The sequence below is a fragment of the Podarcis gaigeae genome (genome assembly GCF_964106915.1).
Source record: "Podarcis gaigeae genome assembly, chromosome: Z".
Taxonomy (NCBI): domain Eukaryota; kingdom Metazoa; phylum Chordata; class Lepidosauria; order Squamata; family Lacertidae; genus Podarcis; species Podarcis gaigeae.
The window spans coordinates 1,571,936-1,597,831 of record NC_139691.1 but is presented as its reverse complement, the minus strand read 5'-3'; the positions used below and the strand labels follow the sequence as shown (position 1 = coordinate 1,597,831).

General features: G+C 44.7%; 1 protein-coding gene across 4 annotated transcripts in view; it reads right to left on the bottom strand.

The window, feature by feature from the left end:
• Window positions 1–25,896, bottom strand: part of DENND1A (DENN domain containing 1A) — a 266,540-nt gene that overhangs the window by 157,080 nt on the left and 83,564 nt on the right. For all 4 annotated transcript variants that reach the window (XM_083721669.1, XM_083721671.1, XM_083721670.1 and 1 more), the window contains exons 4-5: window positions 16,905–16,954; window positions 8,284–8,403 (exon numbers count right to left, since the gene is read on the bottom strand). In XM_083721669.1, coding sequence (XP_083577795.1) covers window positions 8,284–8,403; window positions 16,905–16,954 — 170 coding nt within the window. The remainder of the gene's footprint in view (window positions 1–8,283; window positions 8,404–16,904; window positions 16,955–25,896) is intronic.

Here is a 25,896-nt window from a genome sequence, read left to right as displayed (position 1 = left end):
TTGGTTTAAGCAAAAAATGAAACATTTTCACAAATAACTATATCTTAAGTATTTCCTCCCCCCTCAGATAAACTAGGTATGCGGGGGCACAACAGTTATTTCTAGCTAGTTATTGGAAACAATAAGAGACTTGGTTAAAAATGCTGGATGAATAAAGGGGCTTCAGAATAATTCAGAGCACACACGGAACACCGAGAAGTTGACTTCAGAGACGCTCGCTCAGAAACAGCATGGATTAAAACCCATAAATTATCCCTTGAACTTGGAATTGGTTAACAAATATTCCTTTTGCATCAAGTATAGCAACGGATTCCAAATCAAACGATGGCTCAGAGGGCATTTTCTGCAACTGCTGAATGAAACTGAGAAATGTCCTCTTTCTTACACCTTCCAACAATTTAAAATTCAGTTTTTCTCATTCCCACCACAACCACCATTTAAAAGGGCTGGGGGAGGGAGAGAGAGAGACTATCTTTGATTTCCCTGCACAGATCAAGTAAACAAAAATCCCAGGCCAAAATTACAGTATATTCATAACCTCAAACACTTATTTCGGTAAGTTTATTTCCTTTCAATTTACATTATACATTATTTTATCTTTTCAAAGTCTGCTTCGACATTCAAATACAGTGCTGAGGTGCCTTTCTGGTTTCACCTCAAACATTTCAGAGCTGCATATTTCACAACACATCCCTTCAAGGAGGAATAATGAAAACAAAACAGCCATGGCTTGTAGTTCACTTGTGAGGCTCTTCTTCTATTTAACAAAGGATTTTCCTCACTGCTCTCAATGGCTGACCAGTTTCTTGCAACAAACAATGGAAATATTTCCAAAGATTGGGTAGGGTGGGGAGGGAGGGAGGCCTGTGGCAAGAGAAGTTTAAGAAAGTCTCAGACCAAGGAAAACATTGTTTATGTCCTCAATCCAGAGACTGTTCCTCCTTCATGAATTACAACTATCTGAGCTGGATTTGAAAACAAGAGAGGAACAAATTAATCCAACCTAGTTCAAGCAAGAAGGGAAGAAAACCTCTAACTTAGGCAATATTATTTATACGTGTCAAAGCAAAACAGAGTTTCTTATAGTGCGTGGTCAATACAAAACAAACTTTATCCACCCAGTAATAAAAGATTTTTCCCTGAAGCCAACTGCAGCTACACAGTTCCCATGTGCATTTTTAACAAGTCAGTCTCAACATCAACATACATGAAGGGGCTCCCTCCTCTTTTTTTATTTTATTTTTGCCTGTCAGGTCTGCTGAAAGCCAATGGGAGGCCCCTCAGCGACTCCGTTTTTCAGGGCTGGGAATGTGGCTGGCGATTCCACAACTAAAGCTTCCGTTACCTGTAATTTTTCAAATCTGCCTGCAACTTCTTCTGTGGACCCATGCAGCGCATATTCATGCCCACAACAATATGCCACAGCCCCCTGCCTCACCCAGCAGCCACTTGCCACTCGCCAGCCCCTGTTGCAGGAGGGAAAGAGGGACCCATGCGTTGCCAGAGCATAGCTGAAGAGGCATCACCTGCTGCAATTTCAGCGGGCCTTTAAACACCCAATTCCTCTCCATGGGAAAGGGAAAGGCGAGGTTTCCATACAGGAGTTAGCAAGCAAAATGTTTTATTATTCCTTTTGGCTTCCACAGGATACAGAAGGGCATCCAATACTTGCCACATTTATGAGCCTTCTAGTTCACCTCACAGGTCAAAAGCACAACTTTGCCACAGTAGTAGTGGGGATTTCTTCCCATCTCAAACACCTCCAAACAGAGGGCTGCTTGTATCTGGTATTTATTTAAAAATCAGGTGCCCTGCCACTGGTGCTGTTTTTAAACCTCTGCTCTTCTAGAACAGTGCTTTCTGGCCGGCTTCACACATCATGAGATAAACTATAGTTAATGGTTTGCGGTGAACATGCCTATCTTTGCTATTTACTCACCCTTCAGAACACAAAGTGCAATTTCTAGTTTAGCCTTATATCAGAACAAGGCACTGTGGTTTATTTCACTGCAATGAACTACAATCAGTAGTAGTAGTAATAAATAATGACAACAACAACAACATATTATTTATACCCCGCCATTCTGGCTGGGTTTCCCTAGCCACTCTGGGCGGTTCCCAACAGAATATTAAAAACACGATAAAACATCAAACATTAAAAGCTTCCCTAAACAGGACTGCCTTCAGATGTCTTCTAAAAGTTTGGTAGTTATATTTCTCTTTGACATGTGGTGGGAGGGCGTACCCCAGGGCGGGCGCCACCACCGAGAAGGGCCTCTGCCTGGTTCCCTGTAACCTCACTTCTCACAGTGAGGGAACCGCCAGAAGGGCCTCAGTGCTGGGCCTCAGTGTCCGGGCTGAATGATAGGGGTGGAGACGCTCCTTCAGGTATACTGGCCCGAGGGCTTTAAAGGTCAGCACCAACACTCTGAATTATGCTTGGAAATGTACTGGGAGCCAATATAGGTCTTTCAAGACTTGTGTTATGTGGACTCGGCAGCCACTCCCAGTCACCAGTCTAGCTGCCGCATTCTGGGTTATAGTTTCTGGGTCACCTTCAAGGGTAGCCCCATATAGAGCGTACTGCAGTAGTCTAAGTGGGAGATAACCAGAGCATGTACCACTCTGATGAGACAGTGCGCGGGCAAGTAGTGTCTCAACCTGCATACTAGATGGAGTTGGTAGAATTGACCTGCGCCTCCATGGACAGCTGTGAGTCCAAAATTACTCCCAGGTTGTACACCTGGTCCTTCAGGGGCACAGTTACCCCATTCAGGACCAGAGAGTGCCCCACTCACCCCTGTCCCCCCAAAACAGTACTTCTGTCTTGTCAGGATTCAACCTCAATCTGTTAGCCGCCATCCATCCTCCAACTGCCTCCAGACACTCACACAGGACCTTCACTGCCTTCACTGAGTCCAATTTGAAAGAGAGGTAGAGCTGGGTATATCCGCATACTGATGAACACCCAGCCCAAAACCCCTGATGATCTCTCCCAGCAGCTGAATGTAGATGTTAAAAAGCATGAGGGGAAGGACAGAACCCTGAGGCGCCCCACAATTGAGAGCCCAGGGGTCTCAACACTCATCCCCCACCACCACTTTCTGAACTAGGTGGATAAAGAGATTTTGGGGTCCTTACCAGGCCCCAATGGCAAAGGTGGTTGCGTTAAATTGCAAACCACCTAAAAGAGTCTCCTGCTGCTATTTTCTGCAGATGCAACAGAGGCGGCGAAGAAGGTCCTCTTCGCCATCACTATCGCCACTTGGTAGGCTCAACGTTGAGCTCTAACCCGTGTCCGGTCAGATTCAGAGTAAGTTTTCCGCCACTGGCACTCCAGCCGTCTCAACGATTGTGTCATCGCCCACAGCTCTGGGGGAAACCGGAGCTCCATGCAATCAGAGAGGGTGCTTCGGAGCCAGACAGTCGATAGCCCTGGTTAACTTCTCATTCCAGCAGGCCACCAGGGAATCAGCTGAAAGGGATAAAACATCCCCTACCACTCTCTGGAAACCAACATGGGATAAAACATCCCCTACCACTCTCTGGAAACCAACATGGGATAAAACATCCCCTACCACTCTCTGGAAACCAACATGGGATAAAACATCCCCTACCACTCTCTGGAAACCAACATGGGATAAAACATCCCCTACCACTCTCTGGAAACCAACATGGGATAAAACATCCCCTACCACTCTCTGGAAACCAACATGGGATAAAACATCCCCTACCACTCTCTGGAAACCATTTGGATCCATTAAGTGGCGGGGCGGACCATCTGATTCGGTCCCACTTCCCTGCAGAGGGTAAGGATCGCGGAGAAGTCCAGTTGCAAGTCCAGAAAGTAAGACAAGAACATTCCTTGGATGCATACTGTGGGCTTCAGGGAGCAAAACAAACCTCAGTAACCATTTCAGGCTTAATATTAAAGCCAGGGATGAGCAGGGATGGGTGAAGCAAGTGGCTTGCTGTGACACGCAGGTGCAGGCTCTCTTCAAAGAGATAGATGGTCATGCACTACACACATATAAACCAGAGTGGGGTACACCAAACATAAACTATAGACACAGCAATTCCAATAAAAACCTTAACACAAAATAAAAAAATCAGGATGAACTCTGCTCCTCCTTACTACAAAAACCAGAGCCTAATGCATCAAAAACCCAGGACATTAAACGTCTGACTAAAAAGGGTCATTTTAGCCGGCTCTGAAAACAACCAATATTAGTTTGTGCAAGACACATGTACATACTACTAAACACAATCTGGTCATCACCGCAACGAAAACTTTAAACAAACTCAACAAACTCTTGCTTCAGGTATCATTTTATTGCTTTAATATTTCCATCCCACACTTCAATGCTAATGGCACTCCTAAAGAAAACAGCTAAAAGCGCATGCGCGCACACACACGGCTTGAGAAATCATTGCAGTCTTGATCAACAAACAGAACATTTCATCCAGATCTGAATTCCAAGACTGAATTCTTCCATGATTTTCAAGACCTCATGGTCTTTTATTATGGAGAAGAGATGTGTGTTGCTGTTTTAATGAGGGGGCTGTGATAGAAGTTCATAAGCGTAGGGACAGCAGACAGGGGGGGAAATCTCTTCAAACACAAGAATGTGGGGGTATCCTATGAAACCAATCAGAAGTAACTAGAAGACAGACAAGAAGGAGTATTTATTCACACTAAGCATAAATAACTTGAGAAATTATTTGCCAGGAATGAAAGAAAGACTGCTTTAAAAGAAGATTAGAAAAATGCACAGATCAGGAGTGGGGAAGCTGAGGCTCTCCGGGTGTCACTGAACGCAACTCTCACCATCCCTGGCTGGAGCTAAGCGAAGCTGCAGGATCACAGGTCCCCCACCCCCGGTCTTTGGTGCCTGTTTATTTTCCTATAATTGTTAAACATGGGACATGATAATTCAGAGGCAGCCTCCCTCCAAAACATGAGCTGCATTTCACAGCATGTCCTCCTGGCATGCTACAGAGACATCTACCAGGTCACTGCTGGAGACAGAATGCTGGGCAGCAGTCCCTGTTCACCTGATCCAGTAAAGTGGCTATTAAAACAAAATAAAAATCCTCATATTCTCACCAAAGAATAAAAGGGAGCAAGCTGGGACAGAGGAAACAAAGATGCAGTAGGAACAAATGTAAGTTTTGTGCACTTTAAAGAAAAACTTAGTACCATCACTTTAGAATAACTAATGGTATTATTGATACTTTTTACAAAACAAGGTTTACAGAATGAAAAATGAGGCAGGGAAGGAAGGACGAAAAAGGAGTTGTGTATTAAAAGGAAGTACATTTTTAGTACAGATAAAAAGATATAAAATGCAAGGGTCTTCCTATGAAAAATATCCTGTATCAGGAAGTGAGAGAGAAAAAGCAGCAGAATCTCTGTTTGAACCTTCCTATTAAGAATACTCATTCAGTTTTCATTGCGATTTAATAGTGCCAAGTTGCTTTTAAATTCAGAGAACATGCTTGCTGCAATGCCTCTTCCTTTAAATTCTCAAAAAAGGTGGTGTGTTTTTAATCTTGCAGTGGGTAAATTGCAGGTTTTTAGGAAGGTATATTTAATATAGTTTGGAACTTCAAAATCACAGAAGACAAGCTGACTGGGAAGAAGATGTGATGCGCTTTGTGCTCTGCAGCGCCCTCTGCTGATAGCAGAGCAGAGCAAACATCCTTCGTTAACCTAAAGGAACAAGTCAGTAACCCACACACAACATTTAAGCATGTCACAGAATAAGTTTCAAGACTCATTAGAAGCAGCCCTTGAGGAAATGGGGAACTGTGGTTTGCCAAAGAAACTATAAATGCTAAGCCACAGTTACAAATGATCTACTTTGATCTCCAGGATCAGCTGAGAGAAGCTTTCCACCAATTCTTTCTGGGCAGCAAATGCGAAAAATGACTGTGCCTGAAAGCACTCAGGGACCCTCAGAGTTAGATGGGATTCCCTTCTCTTAGAGGCCCAGGGGAGCCCTGACCATTGGGAGGACATTAAACCTGGAAACATTTGCATGTTCTCCATGCAGAAACGTGCCGTTCTCATGTCCTATAAAGGACACACCTTCTCAGCCAGCAAACACCTTCTGAGAAACCTGGAGACCAAACCTACCAGGTGGGAGCCTTGGGGCACTGAGACCTCCCAGCCCTAGTGATGCTGCCAGGACAATGCAGCTACGCCAGCCGACTGAGATCAGCAGCCGGGTGCTTTCAGCAACTCCGTCTTCAAAACAAACCACAAAACTGACAGACCAGTGAAAGATTTAGATGGAACCAATTTCCCTTCAAGGATCTCTTACATCCACTTTATTCAAAATAAATTTTACAATCGCCCAGGGATTACGTGCGGCCACAGTTCCTCCTTTGAAAAGTAGCTCCTTTCCAGCACAGCAGGAGAGAGCGGGGTCTTATGCCTGTGCTGTGAGTCTTGAGAGGAGAGGGAGGGCCATAGTCAGCGGTGGAGCCCCAGGCTCCATCCCCACTGGCATCTCCAGGTAGTTGGAAGAGAATCCCCTCTGAAGTCCTGGAGCACCTCCTGCTTCCTTTTCAGAGCCATTACTGTTTTTAACAATAACCCAAGGAAACTATATTTACTCAGACAAACCTCATTGAAGTGCAAACCAGCCATACCCTAACCTCCCAGAGTTCCAAGCAAGGGCAGCCTGGGCTGGTGAGGTGTGATTCTGGCCCAAGATAAACATAGTGGGTGGAGGAAAAACTGCTGCTCACCAGGCTCAACTCCACCACTCATCTTCAGGACCGGGGCCAAGTCCAAGAGCACAAGTAGTACAAGAGCACAAAACTGTCCGAGGCACCATATTTTTGAGCAACATTTATGTGTTGCAAAGTGGCAGTGGACAAGTTTTATTTTCCTCCCAGCCCCTGTACGGGTGATATAATTTGGGTTTTTCTATCTGGATTTTCCACTTTAGGCACCAAAGCATTATTGGTCAACTGCTTGGTGAGCCTTCACTTATCAAAAGCTTCCGTCCTGGTTTAGGAGCAATTAGCCACGAGGGTCATTCTGGAGGAAACTGATGCAAGAGGAACATAGTTGCACTCCAAGGGCGAGGGACACAAAACAGAACACAGCCTGCACCCTTAGTAGTCTTTGTAAACAAGGTCAGCTTATTTTCGCTACAAAATATGTAGGGTCTTGGTGCCTCATTTCTGGAACACCCTCTGCCTGGTGTCATATGGCTGGTCACATGTTTCTTTGTCACTCTTCAGTGACAACGGGCTCATTTTTTCTCGTTTTGCTGGCTATGGTTAGAATGTTTTTGAGCATGGGGTTTGTTGTTTCATAGTAATGACACTGTGTTCTTGTAATTCGATATTGGTGAGATTTTACTGTTATCTTAATTGTGCTCTGTGGTTTGTAATGGTATGGTTTATTTTTACGTAAACAGCTTTGAGGTCACTTGTGGCAAAATGGTGTATATAAGCACGTTGTTGTTGTTGTTGTTGTTGTTTCAATCATTGCTGAGATGTGCAGCACTCATTTACATGCATATACACTCTTGCACTGTTTATTCATGTGAATGCTACCAAAAGAGAGTGTGTCAGAACCCTTCCCAGGGCACCTCAGTGCACCACAGTCAGGGCATACCTCTCTCTTTCTTAAAAAGTGAAGCTCCTCATGGGAAGGAGGAGGAGGAGGAGGAGGAGGAGGAGGAGGAGGAGGAGGAGGAACTCTCCTCCTGTAAAATGAAGTGAGTGCAAAGGATATGGGAGCCAGGCAAACACCCTCCTGATTAATGCCAACAAAAGTGGACAATGCAGATTGCCTTTGTTCACACAGCAACAGTCTTATGGCATGCTTGAGAATGACATGATGTGTGCCGACTCCCAAGGAATACCTCTCTTCTTCCAATCAAAACTCCTTCACAGAAAAATTACCTATACAGACTTCTACGCAGCCAGTTTGTGGCAGCAACTGTCCTCTCTCGCAGCCAGTTCATCACAGGGACAAGGCGATGATTCTCCCATCAACTCAGAAACAACTGAGTCAAAAAAATTTTTAAAATGCTGATAACAGGAGAGAAAGAACGCCGGAGCACAAGAAGTTTTCTGGCACACACGCGCGCGCGCGCGCACACACATCTCCTGAAGTGCAGTGACTTCCCGAGGAACAGATAGGAAAGTGATTCTCTTAACAGCTGGAAAGTGTTAATTAAAAGCAACAGAAGCAGGATGTCAACATTGCTTCCCAGAGCAAGGCAGTGGCGGCAGCAGAAGGGCTGCATTCTGACTTACCTTAAGATACAGAAGCAAGTCTTGGCCCCCGACGATAAGCGGCAGAACCCAAACCTCTGCTTGCTGTCAATGTCTGTGAGCACAAAAGTGAAGTTCTGGCCAACTTGGCCAACTGTGAGGCTGGAAATGGAGAGAACAAAGGAATCTATTAATGGGCTGTTCATTGCAACCACGCTAAGTATCTAAACAGACTTAAGTCATTGAACCAGCAGCACTTCCTCTCTCTGTGCCGCTTCTGAGAGAAGGAAGGCAGGGAAAGGTCCAGTTCAGCTGGACCCACTATGGTAAGTACAGTACTTCCTAAAACCAAAACTGCACCAGCCCCAAACCTTTGAATTTAAGGATCCCTTAAATTTATGATACTGAGGCAGAGCCAACATCCCACGTGTGTTTGCTGAATCACCTCCCCCCTGGCTTCTTTGCAGATTATAACCTTACAATTTAGTTTCATGATTCACATTTATTAATAAATAGTACGAACCACAGGGACAACCACCACAGCACTAGCCACAATACTAATACTCTAGTGTCATCACTGTACACAGTTAGGATGGAGCACCTGTGGCCCCCAGGTGTCACCCCAGCCCACATGGCCAGTGCTCAGGGGTGATGAGGACTGAAGCCCAGCAGCTTCTGGAGGGCCGGCCACAGGACTGCTTTACCAAGCCCAAGAGGACAGGTCTCTGTCCTGAGAGGCTTCCAATCTAAAATTCAACCCAAGGGAGAAAACGGGGGGGGGGGGGAGAAGCAAGGATAAACAAGGGGAAATACTGTAGGCAGTTTTAGTCAAATGGATTTAGGCTTCTTTACAGGGTGCAACAAACTTTCCCTCTTTGTCTTCTGATATCATGGGGTAACAGTCAGTGCTTCAGTAAAGGAAACAGGTATGCCAACAGCCAGATGAGAGCAATGTGTCAGTTCTGCCAAAATTAGTTTGGAAGATAGGAGGGTGCATCTGAGCATGCGCAGAGTGTCTTTCCCTTAAATTTGGGATTGCTAGAGATAGGCTTCCATGACCTCTCTCCACCACTGGAAATTAGCCACTGAGAAATAGCACAATCACTCAAGGTAATTTTAAAGAAGCCAAATGGCCTTCTGAAACACTGCAGACTTTTCAAAAGGCATTCTGCCCCCAACACAGAGCGAATACGTAAGATGACGTCTCCTATGACAACATGCATGCATTGTCAAACAATGCTTTTTGCTTCGGTTAATTAAGATTATGATGATTAACTAATACTTCTTTAAATAGGTGACAACCCTAGTTTTTAATAGATTGATCTAACCCAGCTTTCCTCAACCGGGTCCATCCAGTTGTTACAGTTCCCACCACAACCAAATCAGCCAAACATTGCAATCCTACTTTATATAAGTGGGTTTCTGGAGAAGACTTGTTTGGTGGCAAACACCATCTAACACCTTCTCAGCTAGACAAGGCCAATGTTTTGGGTCTGACCTTTCGTGGGAAGTTATTTGTTTGTGTTAAGGATGTCATCACTAACAGAGATTCCAAATTACTAAATCTTTTTAAAAGCCAGCCATAAAACTGGCTAGGTAGGGGGAAACCCAACATATCTGAAGAACTGCATGAGCCTTTTGGCTGTTGTGGCCAAAACTGCAAGTTTCAGCCAGGTGTGTGAAGACACTACCTAAAGAAAAAATGTTATCTCTCTAACTAGGCCTTCCCGTTAATTAACAGAAAGGTTATATATCTTATTTAAGAGAGATTTTAAATTCCATTCTATGTAACCAGGTATTTGATACTGCTGATTACCACCAACTGAAGACAACTAGTTTTAGGTCTGTTTGTCCTAGGTCTTTGGGTATATAACTATAGGTGGATAACATTATTATTATTACCATTATTATTATTATTATTATTATTATTAAATTTACATGAAGCTTTCAAACTATGTAATACAACCAACACAGTTATGCAGCACTCTCTCTTTTTTTTTTTTTAAAAAAAAATAGACTCTATGTCCAGAATAGAAAGCTTTGAGTTTTCTCAAGAAACAGGGAGAGAACTTTTGGTTACTTCTTTTTTAAAACTAAAGTATTCATTTAAGGGGGGAAACTGCACACAAAGGGGATGCTGTGTTTCCAGGTTTGGATAACATTTTATACTTTTAATAATACCTCAGTTCAAAAACGTTCAGACCCATTCCCCCAAGTTCACTACAAGTAAAAAAATAAACTACTGTATTCCAGGGACAAAAGGGGGGGAAATTAAATGAGAGAACAGAATATGCCCTAACAAAAAGGCGCAGCCTTTCCTTTGAATTGTGCCTGAATGCTGAACTCTCCAGAGTCCTCCTCCAAGAGGTGCTGTAGCAGCAAGACTGCTCTTCACCAAAGCTCGCCCTCTCTGCACAATTGCTCCAAAGCACATCCCACACACCAAGGAACAATCTTGATAACACGGTTCATATCTGGGCCTTTTCTGAAAGTTATCATCAACTCGCACTCTGCGGCAAGGTGCTCATTTGCCTTGCCTACAAGAGAGCAAACAATGCAACAATATTGTTTGACAATGCTAGCCCCCCTCCTGTCTTGCAAAGGAGCTCACCTCTATAGGAGCAGCTCCTCAAATACTCTTAAAAAAAATACATCTCTGGCTAAAAACCGAAGCAGAGCAGGGGGAAGAAAGGCACCAGAAGCTAAAAGCAGGGGTACAAAGCCTCCTTTCCTAACACTATAATTAGTAAAGGATATTACTGCTAGCAGCTTGATACCTCTCTCATAAATAACAGCTTGCTTTATACCATGTGTGAAACCTATTACTTAAAGCATGAATTTCCAGAATGGGGTACAGGAGGAAAAACGTATATAACATGCAGCCTAATTTCTTTATGCTTTGCCAGGTTTTTGTGAATGCCACATCACACACAGGCAAATTGCAGGCTTGTGATCCTGAGCTCACTCCTACAGAACAATCAGGCATGGCTCAGAGACAAAGCAGAGGACTGGATCATTCTTTAAGAAGGCCAAAGGCTAACCATACTTAGCATGTATAGAGCACTTTCAGCATTCAAAGTGCTATATACTTATTTTCAATAAAACCTCAGCGCAACTCCATTAAGGGTTAGGTCAGAAATATTATCTCCATAGAAGCAGGGGGCTGAGGCTTCGAGAGTGACCAGCTAGCCTAAGGCCACCTGGAACATTTGTGGCTAAGCTGAAATTGAACCAGTAGCCTTGAAGTTTCTTCCTTGTGGAAACTGCACAACAACAGCTTTTCTGATGCATGGAGTAACTCTCCGTTCATTCATACAGTTGTCTTGCTAACTGCTGCATTTGTAAATAAATTTATGGTCGCACACTGTTTATTCTTCAACCTGGGTTACCTTATACCCATTAGGCAAAGGTAAAGGGACCCCTGACCATTAGATCCAGTCGTAACCGACTCTGGGGTTGCTGTGCTCATCTCGCTTTACTGGCCGAGGGAGCCGGCGTACAGCTTCCGGGTCATGTGGCCAGCGTGACTAAGCCGCTTCTGGCAAACCAGAGCAGCACACGGAAATGCCGTTTACCTTCCTGCTGGAGCGGTACCTATTTATCTGCTTGCACTTTGACGTGTTTTTGAACGGCTAGGTTGGCAGGAGCAGGGAGCGAGCAACGGGCGCTCACCGCGTCGCGGGGATTCGAACCGCCGACCTTCTGATCGGCAAGTCCTAGGCTCTCTGGTTTAACCTACAGTGCCAACCACGTCCCTATACCCATTGGGAGGGATGTCTAATTGCTCAACCCACTTTTTGAAGGTTTGCAAACCAAGATTGTCTCAGAACTTCCATCGGTCAAAATGTAATATGGGCGGAAAAAAACAAAATAAACTATAGGGAAGGCAGAAGGGCCGAGACTAAGGAATCTGGTGCAAGAACCCTCTTCATGTAAAAACCTACAGGATAACATTATACTAGTCTCTCTGCCTGCCTTGGTACACCATCTGCAGAAAGATCAGGCTCAAACCCAGCATCACCCTTACACCAGAGGTTGTAAGGGTGGATAAGTACTGCCTGCTAGACACCTTATGCAATGTCTAGAGCACTTCATATCTGCAAAGCAGCTGCTCTCTCCTTGGGTCTGGGCTTTGAAACTTTATTCACAGGAGAGTGAGACTGGCAGGCATAAAGACCTCTCAGCAGGAGATTGGGCCAGGTAAACACCCTTCTGAATTCAACCCCCTAATTCTCTCTCATTCACCTATGACGAGATCCAGGTTCCCTATTATTAAAATGCAGCTTGGACCTACAAGTAATGCAATCAGGAACTAGGGAGGCATCCTCACCAACGTGGGAATCCTGTGAACAGCCGAGGCAAAAGGCCATGTCTTTTCCAGATGAGAAAACGGGAGCCTAAGAATGAGAAGGCAGCAGAGAAGGTCCCAGCAATACAGAAAGGGAGAACAAACAGGCAATGCTTTCAATGCCAGGCCTCTGCCTAGGACTCTCCACAGACCCTCTCCAATGGCCATTCTACTTTGTCTGTGGATGCAAGGTTACTATGGTGATTCAATGCTTAATTTTAGTAAGAGGAAGGTTAGAGGATGAGAGACATATGCCACGCTGGTCCACAATTAAAACCAGAGCATTTATGAGGCGGGCACAACTTGTGGCTAAGCTGACAAAAGGAGATTGGTTTTCATTAACTTGCTAAGGCACTAAGATAAATCTGAGTCTCCCTTTTCCACAAGTGAGAACCTCTAATTCAATGATCCCTGAGGAATGGGGGCAGGAACAGTCTCTTCTATGGTTCAGCGCTGTGCTAGTAGCTGGAGCTGCAAAACCAGCATCTAGGAATTCCCTAAGCAGGGAAGTCAACATTGTGCAGGCCAAGAAAATATCCTGCTGGCCAGGCAGTCAGGGCCCAGACAACACAACCATTCACTGCTCTGCCGTATGCCAAGCTGCAGCTGATGACTCCCCAGGAACCTCACTCAGCTCTCCTTGCCCAGAGACAGATTCCCAAACTTACCAGTCACATCACGGCTCCCATCACCATCTGCACCACTCCCACTTGTCACTTTTTACCAGGATGACAAGGAACCATTTGTGAGTACTCTGGGATTGGTCAGTCAACCAGCTACCAATCCACCTATCAGTTACCTCGTTCATTCCACATTTTACCAGCTTCCTCGCAAGAATATCACGGAATACTTTGTCAATAACCCATTCCTTTTTGTGAATGATGAAACAGCCACAAAACAGCAAGGACTCCAGCTGGGCCACCCAAAAGAGATGGACAGGATGAGCATAGCAAAACTGGAAGCCACCCAGAGTGGCAGGGGCACCCTGTCAGATGAGCTGGGTACAAATAAATTATTATTATTATTATTATTATTAGCCATCGGGTATTGTGGGAAGCCCCCAGAGTGAGCCAAGAAAAGGCACTGAAGGTAGGCAGAGAAGGGGGGGGGTGCGCCTTTTTCCCTTCCCAGAGCAAACAGTGATTATTTCACCAAGACCATCTCCGGGTAATGCTTGCCAAAATTACAGCATTATCTCTAGTTATTCTTTTATTCAATTAAAAGTTCAAAGAATCATGAAACTGAGATGAAAGGAACATGGGGTGGGGGAGACAGGCCAATGTTCGAAGGCAGGACAATTCTCCACCAGCGCCAAGGCCTCTCAGCCTTTCACTCCATCCCAAGATCCACCTTGTGCCAAGAAACAGATGTTAGCTTCCTTCCAGAAAGGGACCTGCCCAGAATTGATTGTCTTAATCAGAGTTATAAACCTGGGGCTCTTCAGATCCGCATAGGAAGAGGTAGGGAAGTAATTGACAAAGCTCATTTCTGCTTCCAGTGTATGAGTCTTTTTAAGTTGCAACGGCAACAAAATGGTGATGAGAGGATGGAATCAGACTCCCCTACCCCTAAGCCCTGCCACAGAAATTCATGAGGTTTTGCCACATTCCTCTTCCACTGGGGTCTTTTTATTTAAGAAGCTGCACAGATACACAGGCAATTCAGCAGAAGACCAGTGTATCTACAGGGCAGGGAAGGAATTCAGTGGTTAATTTCTATAGGGAGGGGGTAGGTCCTGGAGCTGAAGCTTATTGCGAACCCCCTTCCACACTAACATGAAAGCTCTGTAGCATCCCCAGACACAAAGGACTCTGCACACCACCAGAGGCACTCTTTTCTTCATTATTTCACTTGTCCCAACAATTGAGTCCAGCATTCAAAGCATAAATTACAATTGAGTCCAGCATTCAAAGCATAAATTAAGGCCCGGCAAAAGTGTGTGTGTGTGTGTGTTTGCGTTGTATATACAAAAAATATCAACCAGTTATGCAAACAGGGTTGGGGTGAGTTAAAGAATGGGCTGATGCTATTAAAATGCCCAACTCCTGTGTTTATCCTCATGTCAGTAGTTTTACTTTGTTTTTTTAAAGAGATTTTTGGCTTTTAAAATATATAAAGAACATATTGATTTATCCCCTGGATACATATTCAGTCTGGCCTGTGGAGTAAAAATGATAGGTGAACAAATGCTCAGAGGAAAATACAAGTATGAATTGCAAATAATCATGATTTATTCAAGGGTGGGGGTGGGGAGACCCTCCTCCCTGCAGATGCCGTGCAAATTCCACAGAAATGAGGAAAACATATTTCTGGAACGATTGTGATTAAGATCAGATTTAGATTATGGCCAAAAATAGTTCTTGACGTTAGCTACTGCAAGTCTAAGGAGATGGGAGCCCGGGAGCGGCAGGGGTACCACTTCACACAATGTGAATATTTACTGCCAAGTGAACGAGGAAATACTGCTGTTAAAAAGTCGGCAGCAAGAGCATCTGCTTCTTCTAGATATTTGCACTAGAAGACCAGTTGTGTGGTTTAAGACCATGCTTTCCATCTGCTGCAGAGCCCAGGAGGCAGGTGTTCTTGGCAATTCACTTCCTTCCCCTAAAGGCTCAGCAGAGCTCATCTTGAGACCTCTTGCTTGTCCACATCCGGGGTAAAGGCAGCATAAGGAAATACCAATACACAAGGCAAAAGGGAACTTTGCTTTTTGATAGGTATCTGCTATCATTTCTGTAGCTGGGTTAGAGATTTGAAAGTGCTTACCAGGCCCAGAATGGGGCACGTTAAGAAGCAAAAATAAGTGAATCAGCTATATTATCATCACTATCATCTCAGTATTCCTAGCTCAGGAAAAAGAGTTCCCAAAGAGAAGGTCACAGGCAAACTATTCGGCTAGTACTAACACAGCTGCCCCAAATATTCCCCATTAATATATGAAGCCCCCTTCCAGTGAATTGGATGGCAGTCCAGTTAGCCCACTACGGCCTCCTCAGGCCAGAAGGAGCTCTTCAAGGTCTCAGGCAGAGAGGGGCTTTTCCCATCACTGGCTATGTGGTCAATTTGAGTGGTGACGCTGGGGGTAGGACTTTCTGCAGCAAAGGCTGCACTCCAGCACTCAGCTCTCCAGGTGAATTTCATATGGATATTCATGCCAAAACTAGCACCAAAGGGGAATGGATGGGCCGACGTTGCGTGGATGCCGTCTCTACGTCAGGAGGAGCTGGGGGGTTAAATGTCCAGCGGCTGCTGCTGCCTCCGCCATTGGCTGGGAGCTGTTCCCCGCTTCATCCTCTGAGGAGGAGGAGTTGACCACTGAAGTAGCACCACGCTCAGCTTCGCGGTTGACTTCCTGCACTTCCTTTGAGCATTGGGGGAGGCTGGCCCCCTCTCCCAAAAATATTGAGGGGGCCCAAAAGGGCTCGGCCCCTAGGAGATGGCACCCCTGACTAGGACATTTGGCACAGTAGAATGATTAGAAGAAAAAGAACTACTCACCTTGCCACTGCTATTCCTCCCTTTTTGTCCTCCCTGGAGTCTGCTCCTGGGTTCTATCTTTCCCTTCTGTTTGGCCTTAATGCCCTTGGCCTCATTTACCTGCACCGCCATATAAGCCTAGTGGCTGGATTGGCCCACACAGATTTTAGTTTGCAGACACCCCTGAGCATTGCATAGCAATGCCAACCACGTCATGTGGCAGTGAGGACAAACAAGAAGGCGAATGATGGCAAGAATAGCAGCAGCAGCAGCAGAATAATGAGACTGAGGGCTAAAACCACCAGATGTGGAGGGCACTAAGTAGCTCTGGCTCAGCCCAGTTCAAAATCCAGATATTTAGCTCCAGATGTTGAGAGTGCATGGGCAGGAGGCAGCAGACATATTTTTACTACTCCAATCAAAACTTTTGAAACTCTAGAAAACAAAGTTCCAAAATTAAATAAACACAGCAACTCACACTTGCAGAATACCTATAACCATGGTTGTAAATGCAGCAAGTTGTCAAGCACAGGAGTCTAACCATTAAATCAGCAGAAGTTTTAAGTTTGGCATTAAAAGCTTCATTAGTAGCAAGAAGAAAAGTGATACGACTGTTGGTCGAAGCATGGTAAAATTTAAACTTTTTTGATGGTGCCTATAAAAATCCTTAGAAAAAAGGATGTTGCCACTGTAATTTACACTTGGGTGTTTTAAATCAGGTTCAGGTAGGAAAAGCATTAAGAACGATGCGGTTTTTATTCTCTGCAACTGTTTTATTGACAGAGGGCTATTTGTTTTTGTTTTTCCCTTCTTGTAAAGTACAGAAATCTAACACTACCTGTCCACACAGAAGGGGAAGCAGAACTTGGTCAGAGTCTGTAGAATTTCCTGTGGAGAGAAAGGGGGAGAGAGAGAGAAAAGAGAGAGATAATTTATACATCTAATGGGACCAATAAATCTAACATTAACCACAGAACACAATCTTATAACTTTGCCCTGAAGAAACAAGAGACAGATGAAGAGAAATGTGCTTTATCAATTACATGGAAGGAGTACCAGGCAGTCAATCATGTGAAATAATAAACATGATCAAACTTCATTAAAAATGAAAAATTAATCAAGATTCACACATGGGCAGGCAGCAGGAGCCCTCCAGCGGACCTCCGGAGGGAAGGAGGTGGCTGAGCCAGTGTGCGTTAACTTGCCTCTGGGGAGACGCTCCGACCTGACCATATGGACACCAGCGAACACCATCCGGCCAAGACAGCTCTTTGGCCTGGCAGCATTTCCTCTCCTGGCACAGCACTTGCTCGTATCCTAGGAACAAGGGCTGCTGGGAGTGGAAAAGGCTTCCCAACAAACACAGCACAGAATAAAACCAGCAAAGGCTCTCCGGAGCTATCCTAGGCCCACTGTCCCTCTCGCCACACTGCAGGGGGGTCACAGGCAGCATGGAGGTTTTTAAGAGAAGGCTTAGCAGAAGTTTGCATTCGGGAGAAAATTACAAGTCACAGAAACTTACGACAGTGAGCTGAATAATACAATGCAATAATGTAAGTAAGGGCTGAGGGGAGAAAGTTAAGACTCCATCTATATGTATATTTCTTAAATCTTGAAAACAAAACACTTTAGGGCCATCTGTTCTCTGAATATCCCTCTAAAAGGAATCGCAGAGATTAAGTTCTTCTTTGTTTAATGTAGTTCAGGAAGTGAGGTACACAAGCACAATAGCGCTTCGAGGGGAAATTACCCAGAACAGCACAAGAACCGGGGAAGCTCCACCTCTGTGTTTAAAAGTAAAAACATTCAATATTGTCCTTTTTATAAAAACGACATTACGTTGCCCATTCTCTACATATTTACATATTCAAGAATGAAGAATAAGTCAAGTGGTTTTTGATGATTTTTTAAGTGGAACTACATTAAACAAACACTTGATAAAATTAATGATCAATTTACAAAACGAAGCACTTTCCAGGCCAGTAATAATAAATTATCTGTGCTAGCAGAAGCGATGCTTCGTGCTTCATTTATTTTTAAAACCACTTCCATCATTTAACAAATAAACCACATCAATCTAATCACCCATTCAATGGAGCAGAAAACATATTGACTCTCCTGGCAAGAACATGGTCCTCCTACACAATTCAATTGAGCATGCCCCATTCCTTCATATGCTTTCAAGCTCAATTGCTCAACACTGCATCACCTATTTAAAAAGTGGGGAGAGGAGTAGTATTGCCAAATTAAAGGTTATGGAGCACAGCCAAGGGAAGAAAGGGCCAGGGAGAGAGAAAGAGGAGTGGGGCACAATCTAGGGCTGGCTTCCTTTATAATTTCTCTTTTAAAAGCACAGAACAGCTTGTTTAGACAATGGAATAGTTTAGTGCTTGGTTTATCCCAGGTCTAATGCTTGTGGAAACCAACAAGTGAGACAAAATTCAGTACCTATGTGGATTCCTGCCAGGAGCTTAACAACCCCTCTGTCCCAGGAAGACAGTGAAGAAGAGAAAATGAGGTTGATTGTCTGCTGGGTACGGTTTGGTTTAATGAATCACAACCAGTGCTTGTTAGGGCCGGGCAGTGTCTGGTTTTCAACACTGTGATACATCACCAACAAAACATCACAATATGTAGAGGCTAGCAGGGAATGTCCTGGCAACTGGGGCCTAAAACTGACAATTCCTTACTTACCTTTAGCCTACTGCTACAACTGTTTTCTTATAGTATGGGTCATTTTCTCTAAAAGTAAAGCTGTAGGAGTAATTAGTACCATAGGTAAGTTGAAAGAATGTTCCCTAATAGACACGAGGGACAAAGAGAGGGGAGGAGAGGGGGAGAGAGAAGGGAGGAAAGAGGCACAAACAAGAGGGCAAGGTGTTTTTATTTTCTTTAACTCAGAAGTAAATGATCCCAGTTAACTTTTCCAGGGGACTAGCATTGGCTTCCAAGCAAGCCTGGCAACAGCACTGGGGTTCTGGGGAGACGAGGCTGAAAGGCTTCCTCTTCTTGCAAGGGTCACAAGAGGGCTTGGGTGTCAGGGTCTGGCAGGCAGACGCTGCCAGCAGAGGGAGCCCAAAGAAAGAGGAAGGAAGGGGAATGGGGTTCCCAGCAAGACCAGCATCTCCCTCAACCACCTACCAGTCTGGCACCTGCACTTAAAACTAGAAGCTCATGAGGAAAGTTCCCGGGTAGGCTACTTTCTTCAGGGCCTGCTCTTGAGGTTCTCTGTAGATGGCAGAGCAACAGGGGCAGCAGGAATGAGGAGACGAGCAATGACCAAATTCATGTTTTCCCACATTGTGATTTTTGCATAGCACATGCACCCATTGTGATTCACAATACAGTGGACCCTCTGGATACGAATGTAATTCGTTCCAGGGGTCTGTACATACCCCGAAAAATCCTCAAGTAGAGGAGCCGCTTCTGTGCATGCGCGCGCGGTGAATCTCTTTGCCCAGCCCTAATGTCTGTGCCAGGCTATTTTGTGTCTTAGGCAAAGCTAATCCCTTGCACGCACACCCCCAAAATACTAACTTCAATTTTCAAAACCAGGTATCCTGTAGAGAAAATGAAGAATACAAAAGTTTAAACTGCTATGTTTATTTTAAATTGCAAGAATAAGGAATACAACTTCGATTATCTGTCTGAAATACAAAAGAAAACGTTTTAGAACATAAATTGTTTTCAATAATCTTGTAAATTTAAGTCTCTTTAAGTTTTTCCTTTGCAAATTTTGTCACCAATTCCTTCAGGTCAAAAGCATATGCTTGGGCACGTTCAACTTTTAGTAGCTGCCAAGCGAACTAGTCTCTTTCTCAACATTGTTAAGCATATTTAAGTTTTTTATGTTTGAGCTTTGAGAAACTGCTTGCCACTGACACTGGAAGTGTGAGAGCAACACTCCTTAGAGCAACAGAAATATTGGGCTATTGCTCAGACCTTCAGCACCAGTATCTTTTGTTTCCATTGTGCATCAGTGGTTTTTCCAAATCATTGCAAGCCTTAAGTACATCTTCAGTAGATTTTTTGTTGACACTATAAATATCATACAGGAAGCCAAAGAAGGAATCACATTGCTGTGGCTGTGGGAATATATTCAATAGATTGTATGGTCATGTCTAAGTCAGCATAGCAGAAACCTACTTTGAATTTCTGTGTTGGATCTTGAGGTCTCTTCTTGGGCCTCCTCCTCAAACTACCCTTTCTTTCTCCTTTCTCTAACTTGTTCTGTCCTCAAAGGTTGAGAGAATTTCTAGTTTCTTTGCAGGTAAAGGTACCCCTGCCTGTACGGGCCACTCGTGTCCGACTCTAGGGTTGTGCGCCCATCTCACTTAAGAGGCCGGGGGCCAGCACTGTCCGGAGACACTTCCGGGTCACGAAGCTGCTCTGGCGAGCCTGCACCAGCGCAGCACACGAAAACGCCGTTTACCTTCCCGCTATAAAGCGGTACCTATTTATCTCCTTGCACTTAGGGGTGCTTTCGAACTGCTAGGTGGGCAGGAGCTGGGACCAAAAGGCGGGAGCTCACCCCGCCGTGGGAATTTGAACCACCGACCATGCGATCGGCAAGTCCTAGGCACTGAGGTTTTACCCACAGCGCCACCCGCGTCCCCATATTGCAATCTCAGTAGCATCTGTCAAAACTTGTTGAAAACCCTCATCACCTCTGCAGCCCACAAGGAAATTCTTGGTCACTTGCAACTGGCTGGTAGCTGAATTTTTATCAGCTTCCTTATTTTGTTGTAGCTTGCTTATAAGATTGGCTTCAAAAAAGGGTGTTGTACCATGTAACAAGGAATACCACAAACTTGAACTTACAAATTGCAACAGCAAGCTTCAATTCAATACATATTTCCAGAAAAACCTTTAAGGCTTGTGTTTTCAAAGATCTCTATTAAAGTATCATATATATTACCAAGATGATATCTCAGTGGTTTCAGAGCATTGATCTGACTCTCCCATCTTGTTTCACTCAATGGCTTAACATTTATGCTATACACAGCTAGTTAGAATTTGCCAATGCTGGGTCAATGCAGAGAAATAATTAGACATCTGTTGAAACAAACTGAAGAAACTAGTTGCTTCCAGACAACAACAGCATCATTGACTACCAAGTGGGCACAAAAAAGGAACATGGGTTTATGTCCAGGACTTTCTTTGGTACATAATTTGCCTTTCAAGTTACTCCCATTATCATAACCTTGACCACACAGATGCTCAATTGGTTATCCCACTTGCTCAAGCTGTCCAAGAAGAGTTTCTGTCCTAAAAGCACTTGTAGTCTCCTTTATCCCAAAAAATATTCTCTTATGATAACATCAGGCTCAGACATCTCACTATCTAATGGTTTTATTACATCAACGTAGCATACAATCATTGTCATTTGTTCAATATGACTAACATCAGGTGTGCAGTCCAGAATAACTGAGTTGTATTTGGCTTACTTTGCATGCGCTAAAATTTTCTGCTTTATAGAACCTGCTGCAAGCTGTGTAAGCTCATTTGGGATATCTTTTCCTACATGGTGAACCATTTTTTTTTATCTTCAACACTGCACAAATGGTCATTCATGATGAGATCAAAAGGGATAGATATTCTACAAACTCCAAAAATGTCCATTGCTAGCTATGTACAACTTTTCAGCTGTGCCACGGGATGCCACATTTTGCAAAAGCAATCAAGCATTCCAATATTCTTCAGAATATAAAATAAAAGCAAAATATTATCAGAAATTTATAAGATTCAACAAAAGCTAATCTGTATAAAACTATGCCCCTCAAAGGTCAGTACAGCGTCTACTCTCTGAGGTCTGCACCCCAGGCGGCTGCCCAGTTGGCCTGATGAGAGCACCGGCCCTAGTCACAACTGTGCAGAACTGATTCAATCCTATCTTAGCTATGTTAGGAATTGATCCCCAAAGCCACAAAGGGAGGCTTTCTGGTTTGAAAGCAGGGACATGTGGAAAACAAGGCACATGGATATTCCCACCTACTTGCTGTCAACAAAATTGGCAGAGATTTGGACTGTTCATTTAACTGTCTACGTGATTCCAAAATCAATCCTAAGCCCATGCAGTACAGAACTCTTCCGAAGAGCCCACAATTCCAAAGAGCGGTGCTATTTGAGATCAAGGCGCACTGTCAGCAGCTGTTCTACAGCTCTGGAAATTCCTGCCACTAGAAACTCAACACAGACTGAACATCAGATGGGAACACTCCAAGTCATTGTGTTCATTTGGGCTGATGATGGTGGAGGTTAAGTTGGTGATTAGCATGAAGTATCTTCAGGTTCACTCATTTTAAGCCTGGCTGCTTTTAGCACAAAGCGGCTCCAACAAGGAGAGCTACCACCATTAAATATTTTAGGTCTGTGAAGCACCACGTGACTACCGTTTCAAGTGAGTAAGCACAGCTGTGTTCCTGCCATTCTGTGGGGCAGGGAGTGTTACTCAGCCAGAGCTTTTCTAAGTGGGTGGGATACAGAATTTAAATGGCTTAGGGTGAGCCAAACCAAACATGGTGCCAAGAGAACATGAGAAACCACAACCTATAAGCTCTGTAGGTCTCATCTCCCAAGACTGTGATGCCAACTCTATGTTCATATTTAATAATACCCCCCACTCACTCATTATGAAGCCGCTGAGCGGGTGTGGGGGGCCTGGCACCATTGCCAGCTGCACTGGGCAAGGTGCAGTGGTAACACCTAGCTACAAGAGCCATGCGCTACCAAAGTAGGAGTCTCCCCCACATCACGCCTTCACCTCCTCAACAGATTTGCATACAAGCCCTTCAACTGAGAGCCAGGGTGATGCCGTGGTTAACAGTGTTGAACCCTGGTTTGCCAAATCCCAACTCAGTCATGAAGCTCCCTGGGTGACCTCAGGCCAGGCACTCACTCTCAGCCTAACCTACCTCACAGGGTTGTTGTGAGGACAAAGTCAGCAGGAAGGTGAACCATGTATGCTACCTTGAACTCCTGGGAAGAAAAATGTAATAAATAAACAAACTCCATAGCTGTGTGCTTTTATAAAACTCATTATCCCACCCCCCATTGCATTGCATTGCATTGTTTGGGGACTGAGGGTCCACCTTTGTACATGCAGGTACACAGGTTTCTCTTCTGAAGCACAGGCTCATGCCAATGCCCACACCTTTCCTACGGCTAACTTTGCTTTGTTATGGTAACCTCAGGGAGATAGAAACAAGAAACCACATTCATTTTTGCTTTGATTCATGGTGCCTCCATGTGACAAAAACTGAACATGCCTCCCCTCACACATACCCATCTTCTCCACCATTGTGTGTGTGTGTGTGTGAGAGAGAGAGAGAGAGAGAGAGAGAGAGAGAGAGAGAGAGTTGGGGGTTGGGGGGAGAGAAAGCACAGACACATGCACAAAGCCCAGGAACCAAGACGGAGGGGGACGCAGCTGAGAAGATGCAAATCACCTCGGAAGCTGCTGCTTAGGGTCCCAGGGGCAGAGTGTGCCTGCTTTCTGGATCAATCTGCAAGTTTGTATTTTCACAAATCTTTTTTGTATGCAGTTTGATTTTTAACATTTTAATGAGCATTAAAGGAGAAAGAGAGTGAATCCATATCAGCCAGTCCCTGCCGTTAAAGCGCAGGGCATGAACCGCGTCCCGGGGGGGTTCCAGGAAAGCGCCTCACCGCTGGCTCCAGGACATTTGCCACCTGGCTCAGACAAGGCCCCCCCCCCCCCAACCCCAACTCCCATTCTTTTCATAATGAAAATACTGCTGACATTATAAACCCCACATGGGCTTTTTAAAATCCCTCTTCATCGATCCAGCAAAATGTGTAACTTATTGGCGACAACACAGCACTCATTGATTAAGTTTGGTTTCAACACCAAAGTTTTCAAAATAAATGAGTCACAAGGGCGGCAAGGTAGTTCCCTTGTGTTGTAAAGTAGCCAAGGGAGAAGGGGGCAGCCTTGGGGAGGGACTGCCCCACTCTGGCCACCAGACGGGGCACCAAGAAACAACTCATTACTTACTCACTTTTACAGCGCAAGGAATTTGAGGCAGGAGTTTGCTGCTATTGTTGTTTGGTTTTTGTTTTTGTTTTTGTTTTTGTTGTTATTCCAAGGGGAGGCCAAGCATCATTCACACACCCAGTGGAATAGATGAGAGAGACAAGAGAGACAGACACACACTAAAGGTTCCCCCCACCCATCTCAGAACTGAGTGGAGAACTGAACAAAGTTTCACATATTCAGGCCTAACCCTCTACTCAGAATATTTTATTTTATTATTTATTTCATTTATACCCAGCCCTCCGCCAAGGAGCTCACGGTGGCATGCGCCACTCTCCTCCTCCTCCTCCTCCTCCGCATTTTATCCTCAGAGCGACCACCCTGTGAAGTAGGTTAGGCTGAGAGCGAGTAAGTGGCCCAAGGTCGCCCAGTAGGCTTGTGGGGGATTTGAACCCTGGTCTCCCAGGTCCTAGTTCAATGCTTTAACCACTACAGCATACTGGCTCTTTTTGTAGCATGTACTGTGCAAATATATTTTCCACACATACACACTCTGGAGGAAGAATTGATGTAGATCAAGTTCCTGCCTCAGAGGCTCAGACTTTAACTTTACAATCTAGTATTATAGTTAAAGTAGCATATGGTGGTGAATGCTAGAGAAGCCAAAAGAAAGGCAAGCTCAAGCCCAACCCTTCAACAACAACTATCTGTCTTCTGTGCCCACCCAGTCCCTTACTCTCCCTTGGGGCAGAACTCACATTTTTCAAGCAGTTCCACATATGAGTACAGTGGTACCTCTGGTAAAGTACTTAATTCATTTTGGAGGTCCGTTCTTAACCTGAAACTGTTCTTAACCTGAAGCGCCACGTTAGCTAATAGGGCCTCCTGCTGCCACCAGTGCGCGATTTCTGTTCCCATCCTGAAGCAAAGTTCTTAACCTGAGATACTATTTCTGTGTTAGCAGAGTCTGTAACCTGAAGCGTCTGTAACCTGAGCGTCTGTAACCTGAAGCATCTGTAACCCAAGGTACCACTGTATACAGGTCACATTCTGTCTTTCTCCCCACACTCCAATCCTTCCTGTTGCGGTTTTCCCTCGAGACACTCACACACTCAAAAACTCTCTCTTACTGATCTAAGAAAACAACTCACCTGACTCCTTTCTCTGCCCTTTGGAAATCCATTGTTAGCAATAAGAACAAAAGAAGTTTTTTCTAGAGCAAAGCAAATTCCCCCCAAGTGGGTCCAGTGCTGTTTACCAGCAGGGCAATGGCTACCAATAGTTTTGAGGTGGAAGACATTCTGTTTGAAGAGCAACTAGCTAACAAGATGGCAGCCCAAAGCTTCCAGGGCTCAACCCCAAAAGCTGTTTTCAGTGTTGGAACTCGACAATACTACCTGCACCATGAGCACCCCAACGCAACACAACAGCAACACTTGGTGGTACACATTTCTCTCATCTCTGCATAATCACAGCTCACTACCAATTATTTCAGTGGATGGGACCAAGGACACGGGACTTTCAACAAATGCCTACTGCTCATATTGCTCATCCTCTGGGCAAACAAGCTGGGTGGTTGTGACTAAGGGTGCGCTGACTCGTCTTTAAATTAAGACTGTTAACAAGACCACAAATCTGATACAGGGGCAGAATCAGATGGAGAGGAAAGTGAATGGAACCAGAGCCAAGTGGCAGGACATGTGCTTTGCCCAGTTCCAACCCACGGCATATCCAGTTTAGAGGAGAAGGAGGAAGGATGAAGGGGCAGAGCTTGGAAAAACTCTTCACCACTGCCTTAGCCAACAGGCAAGACTGGGCTTGCATAAAGTAATTT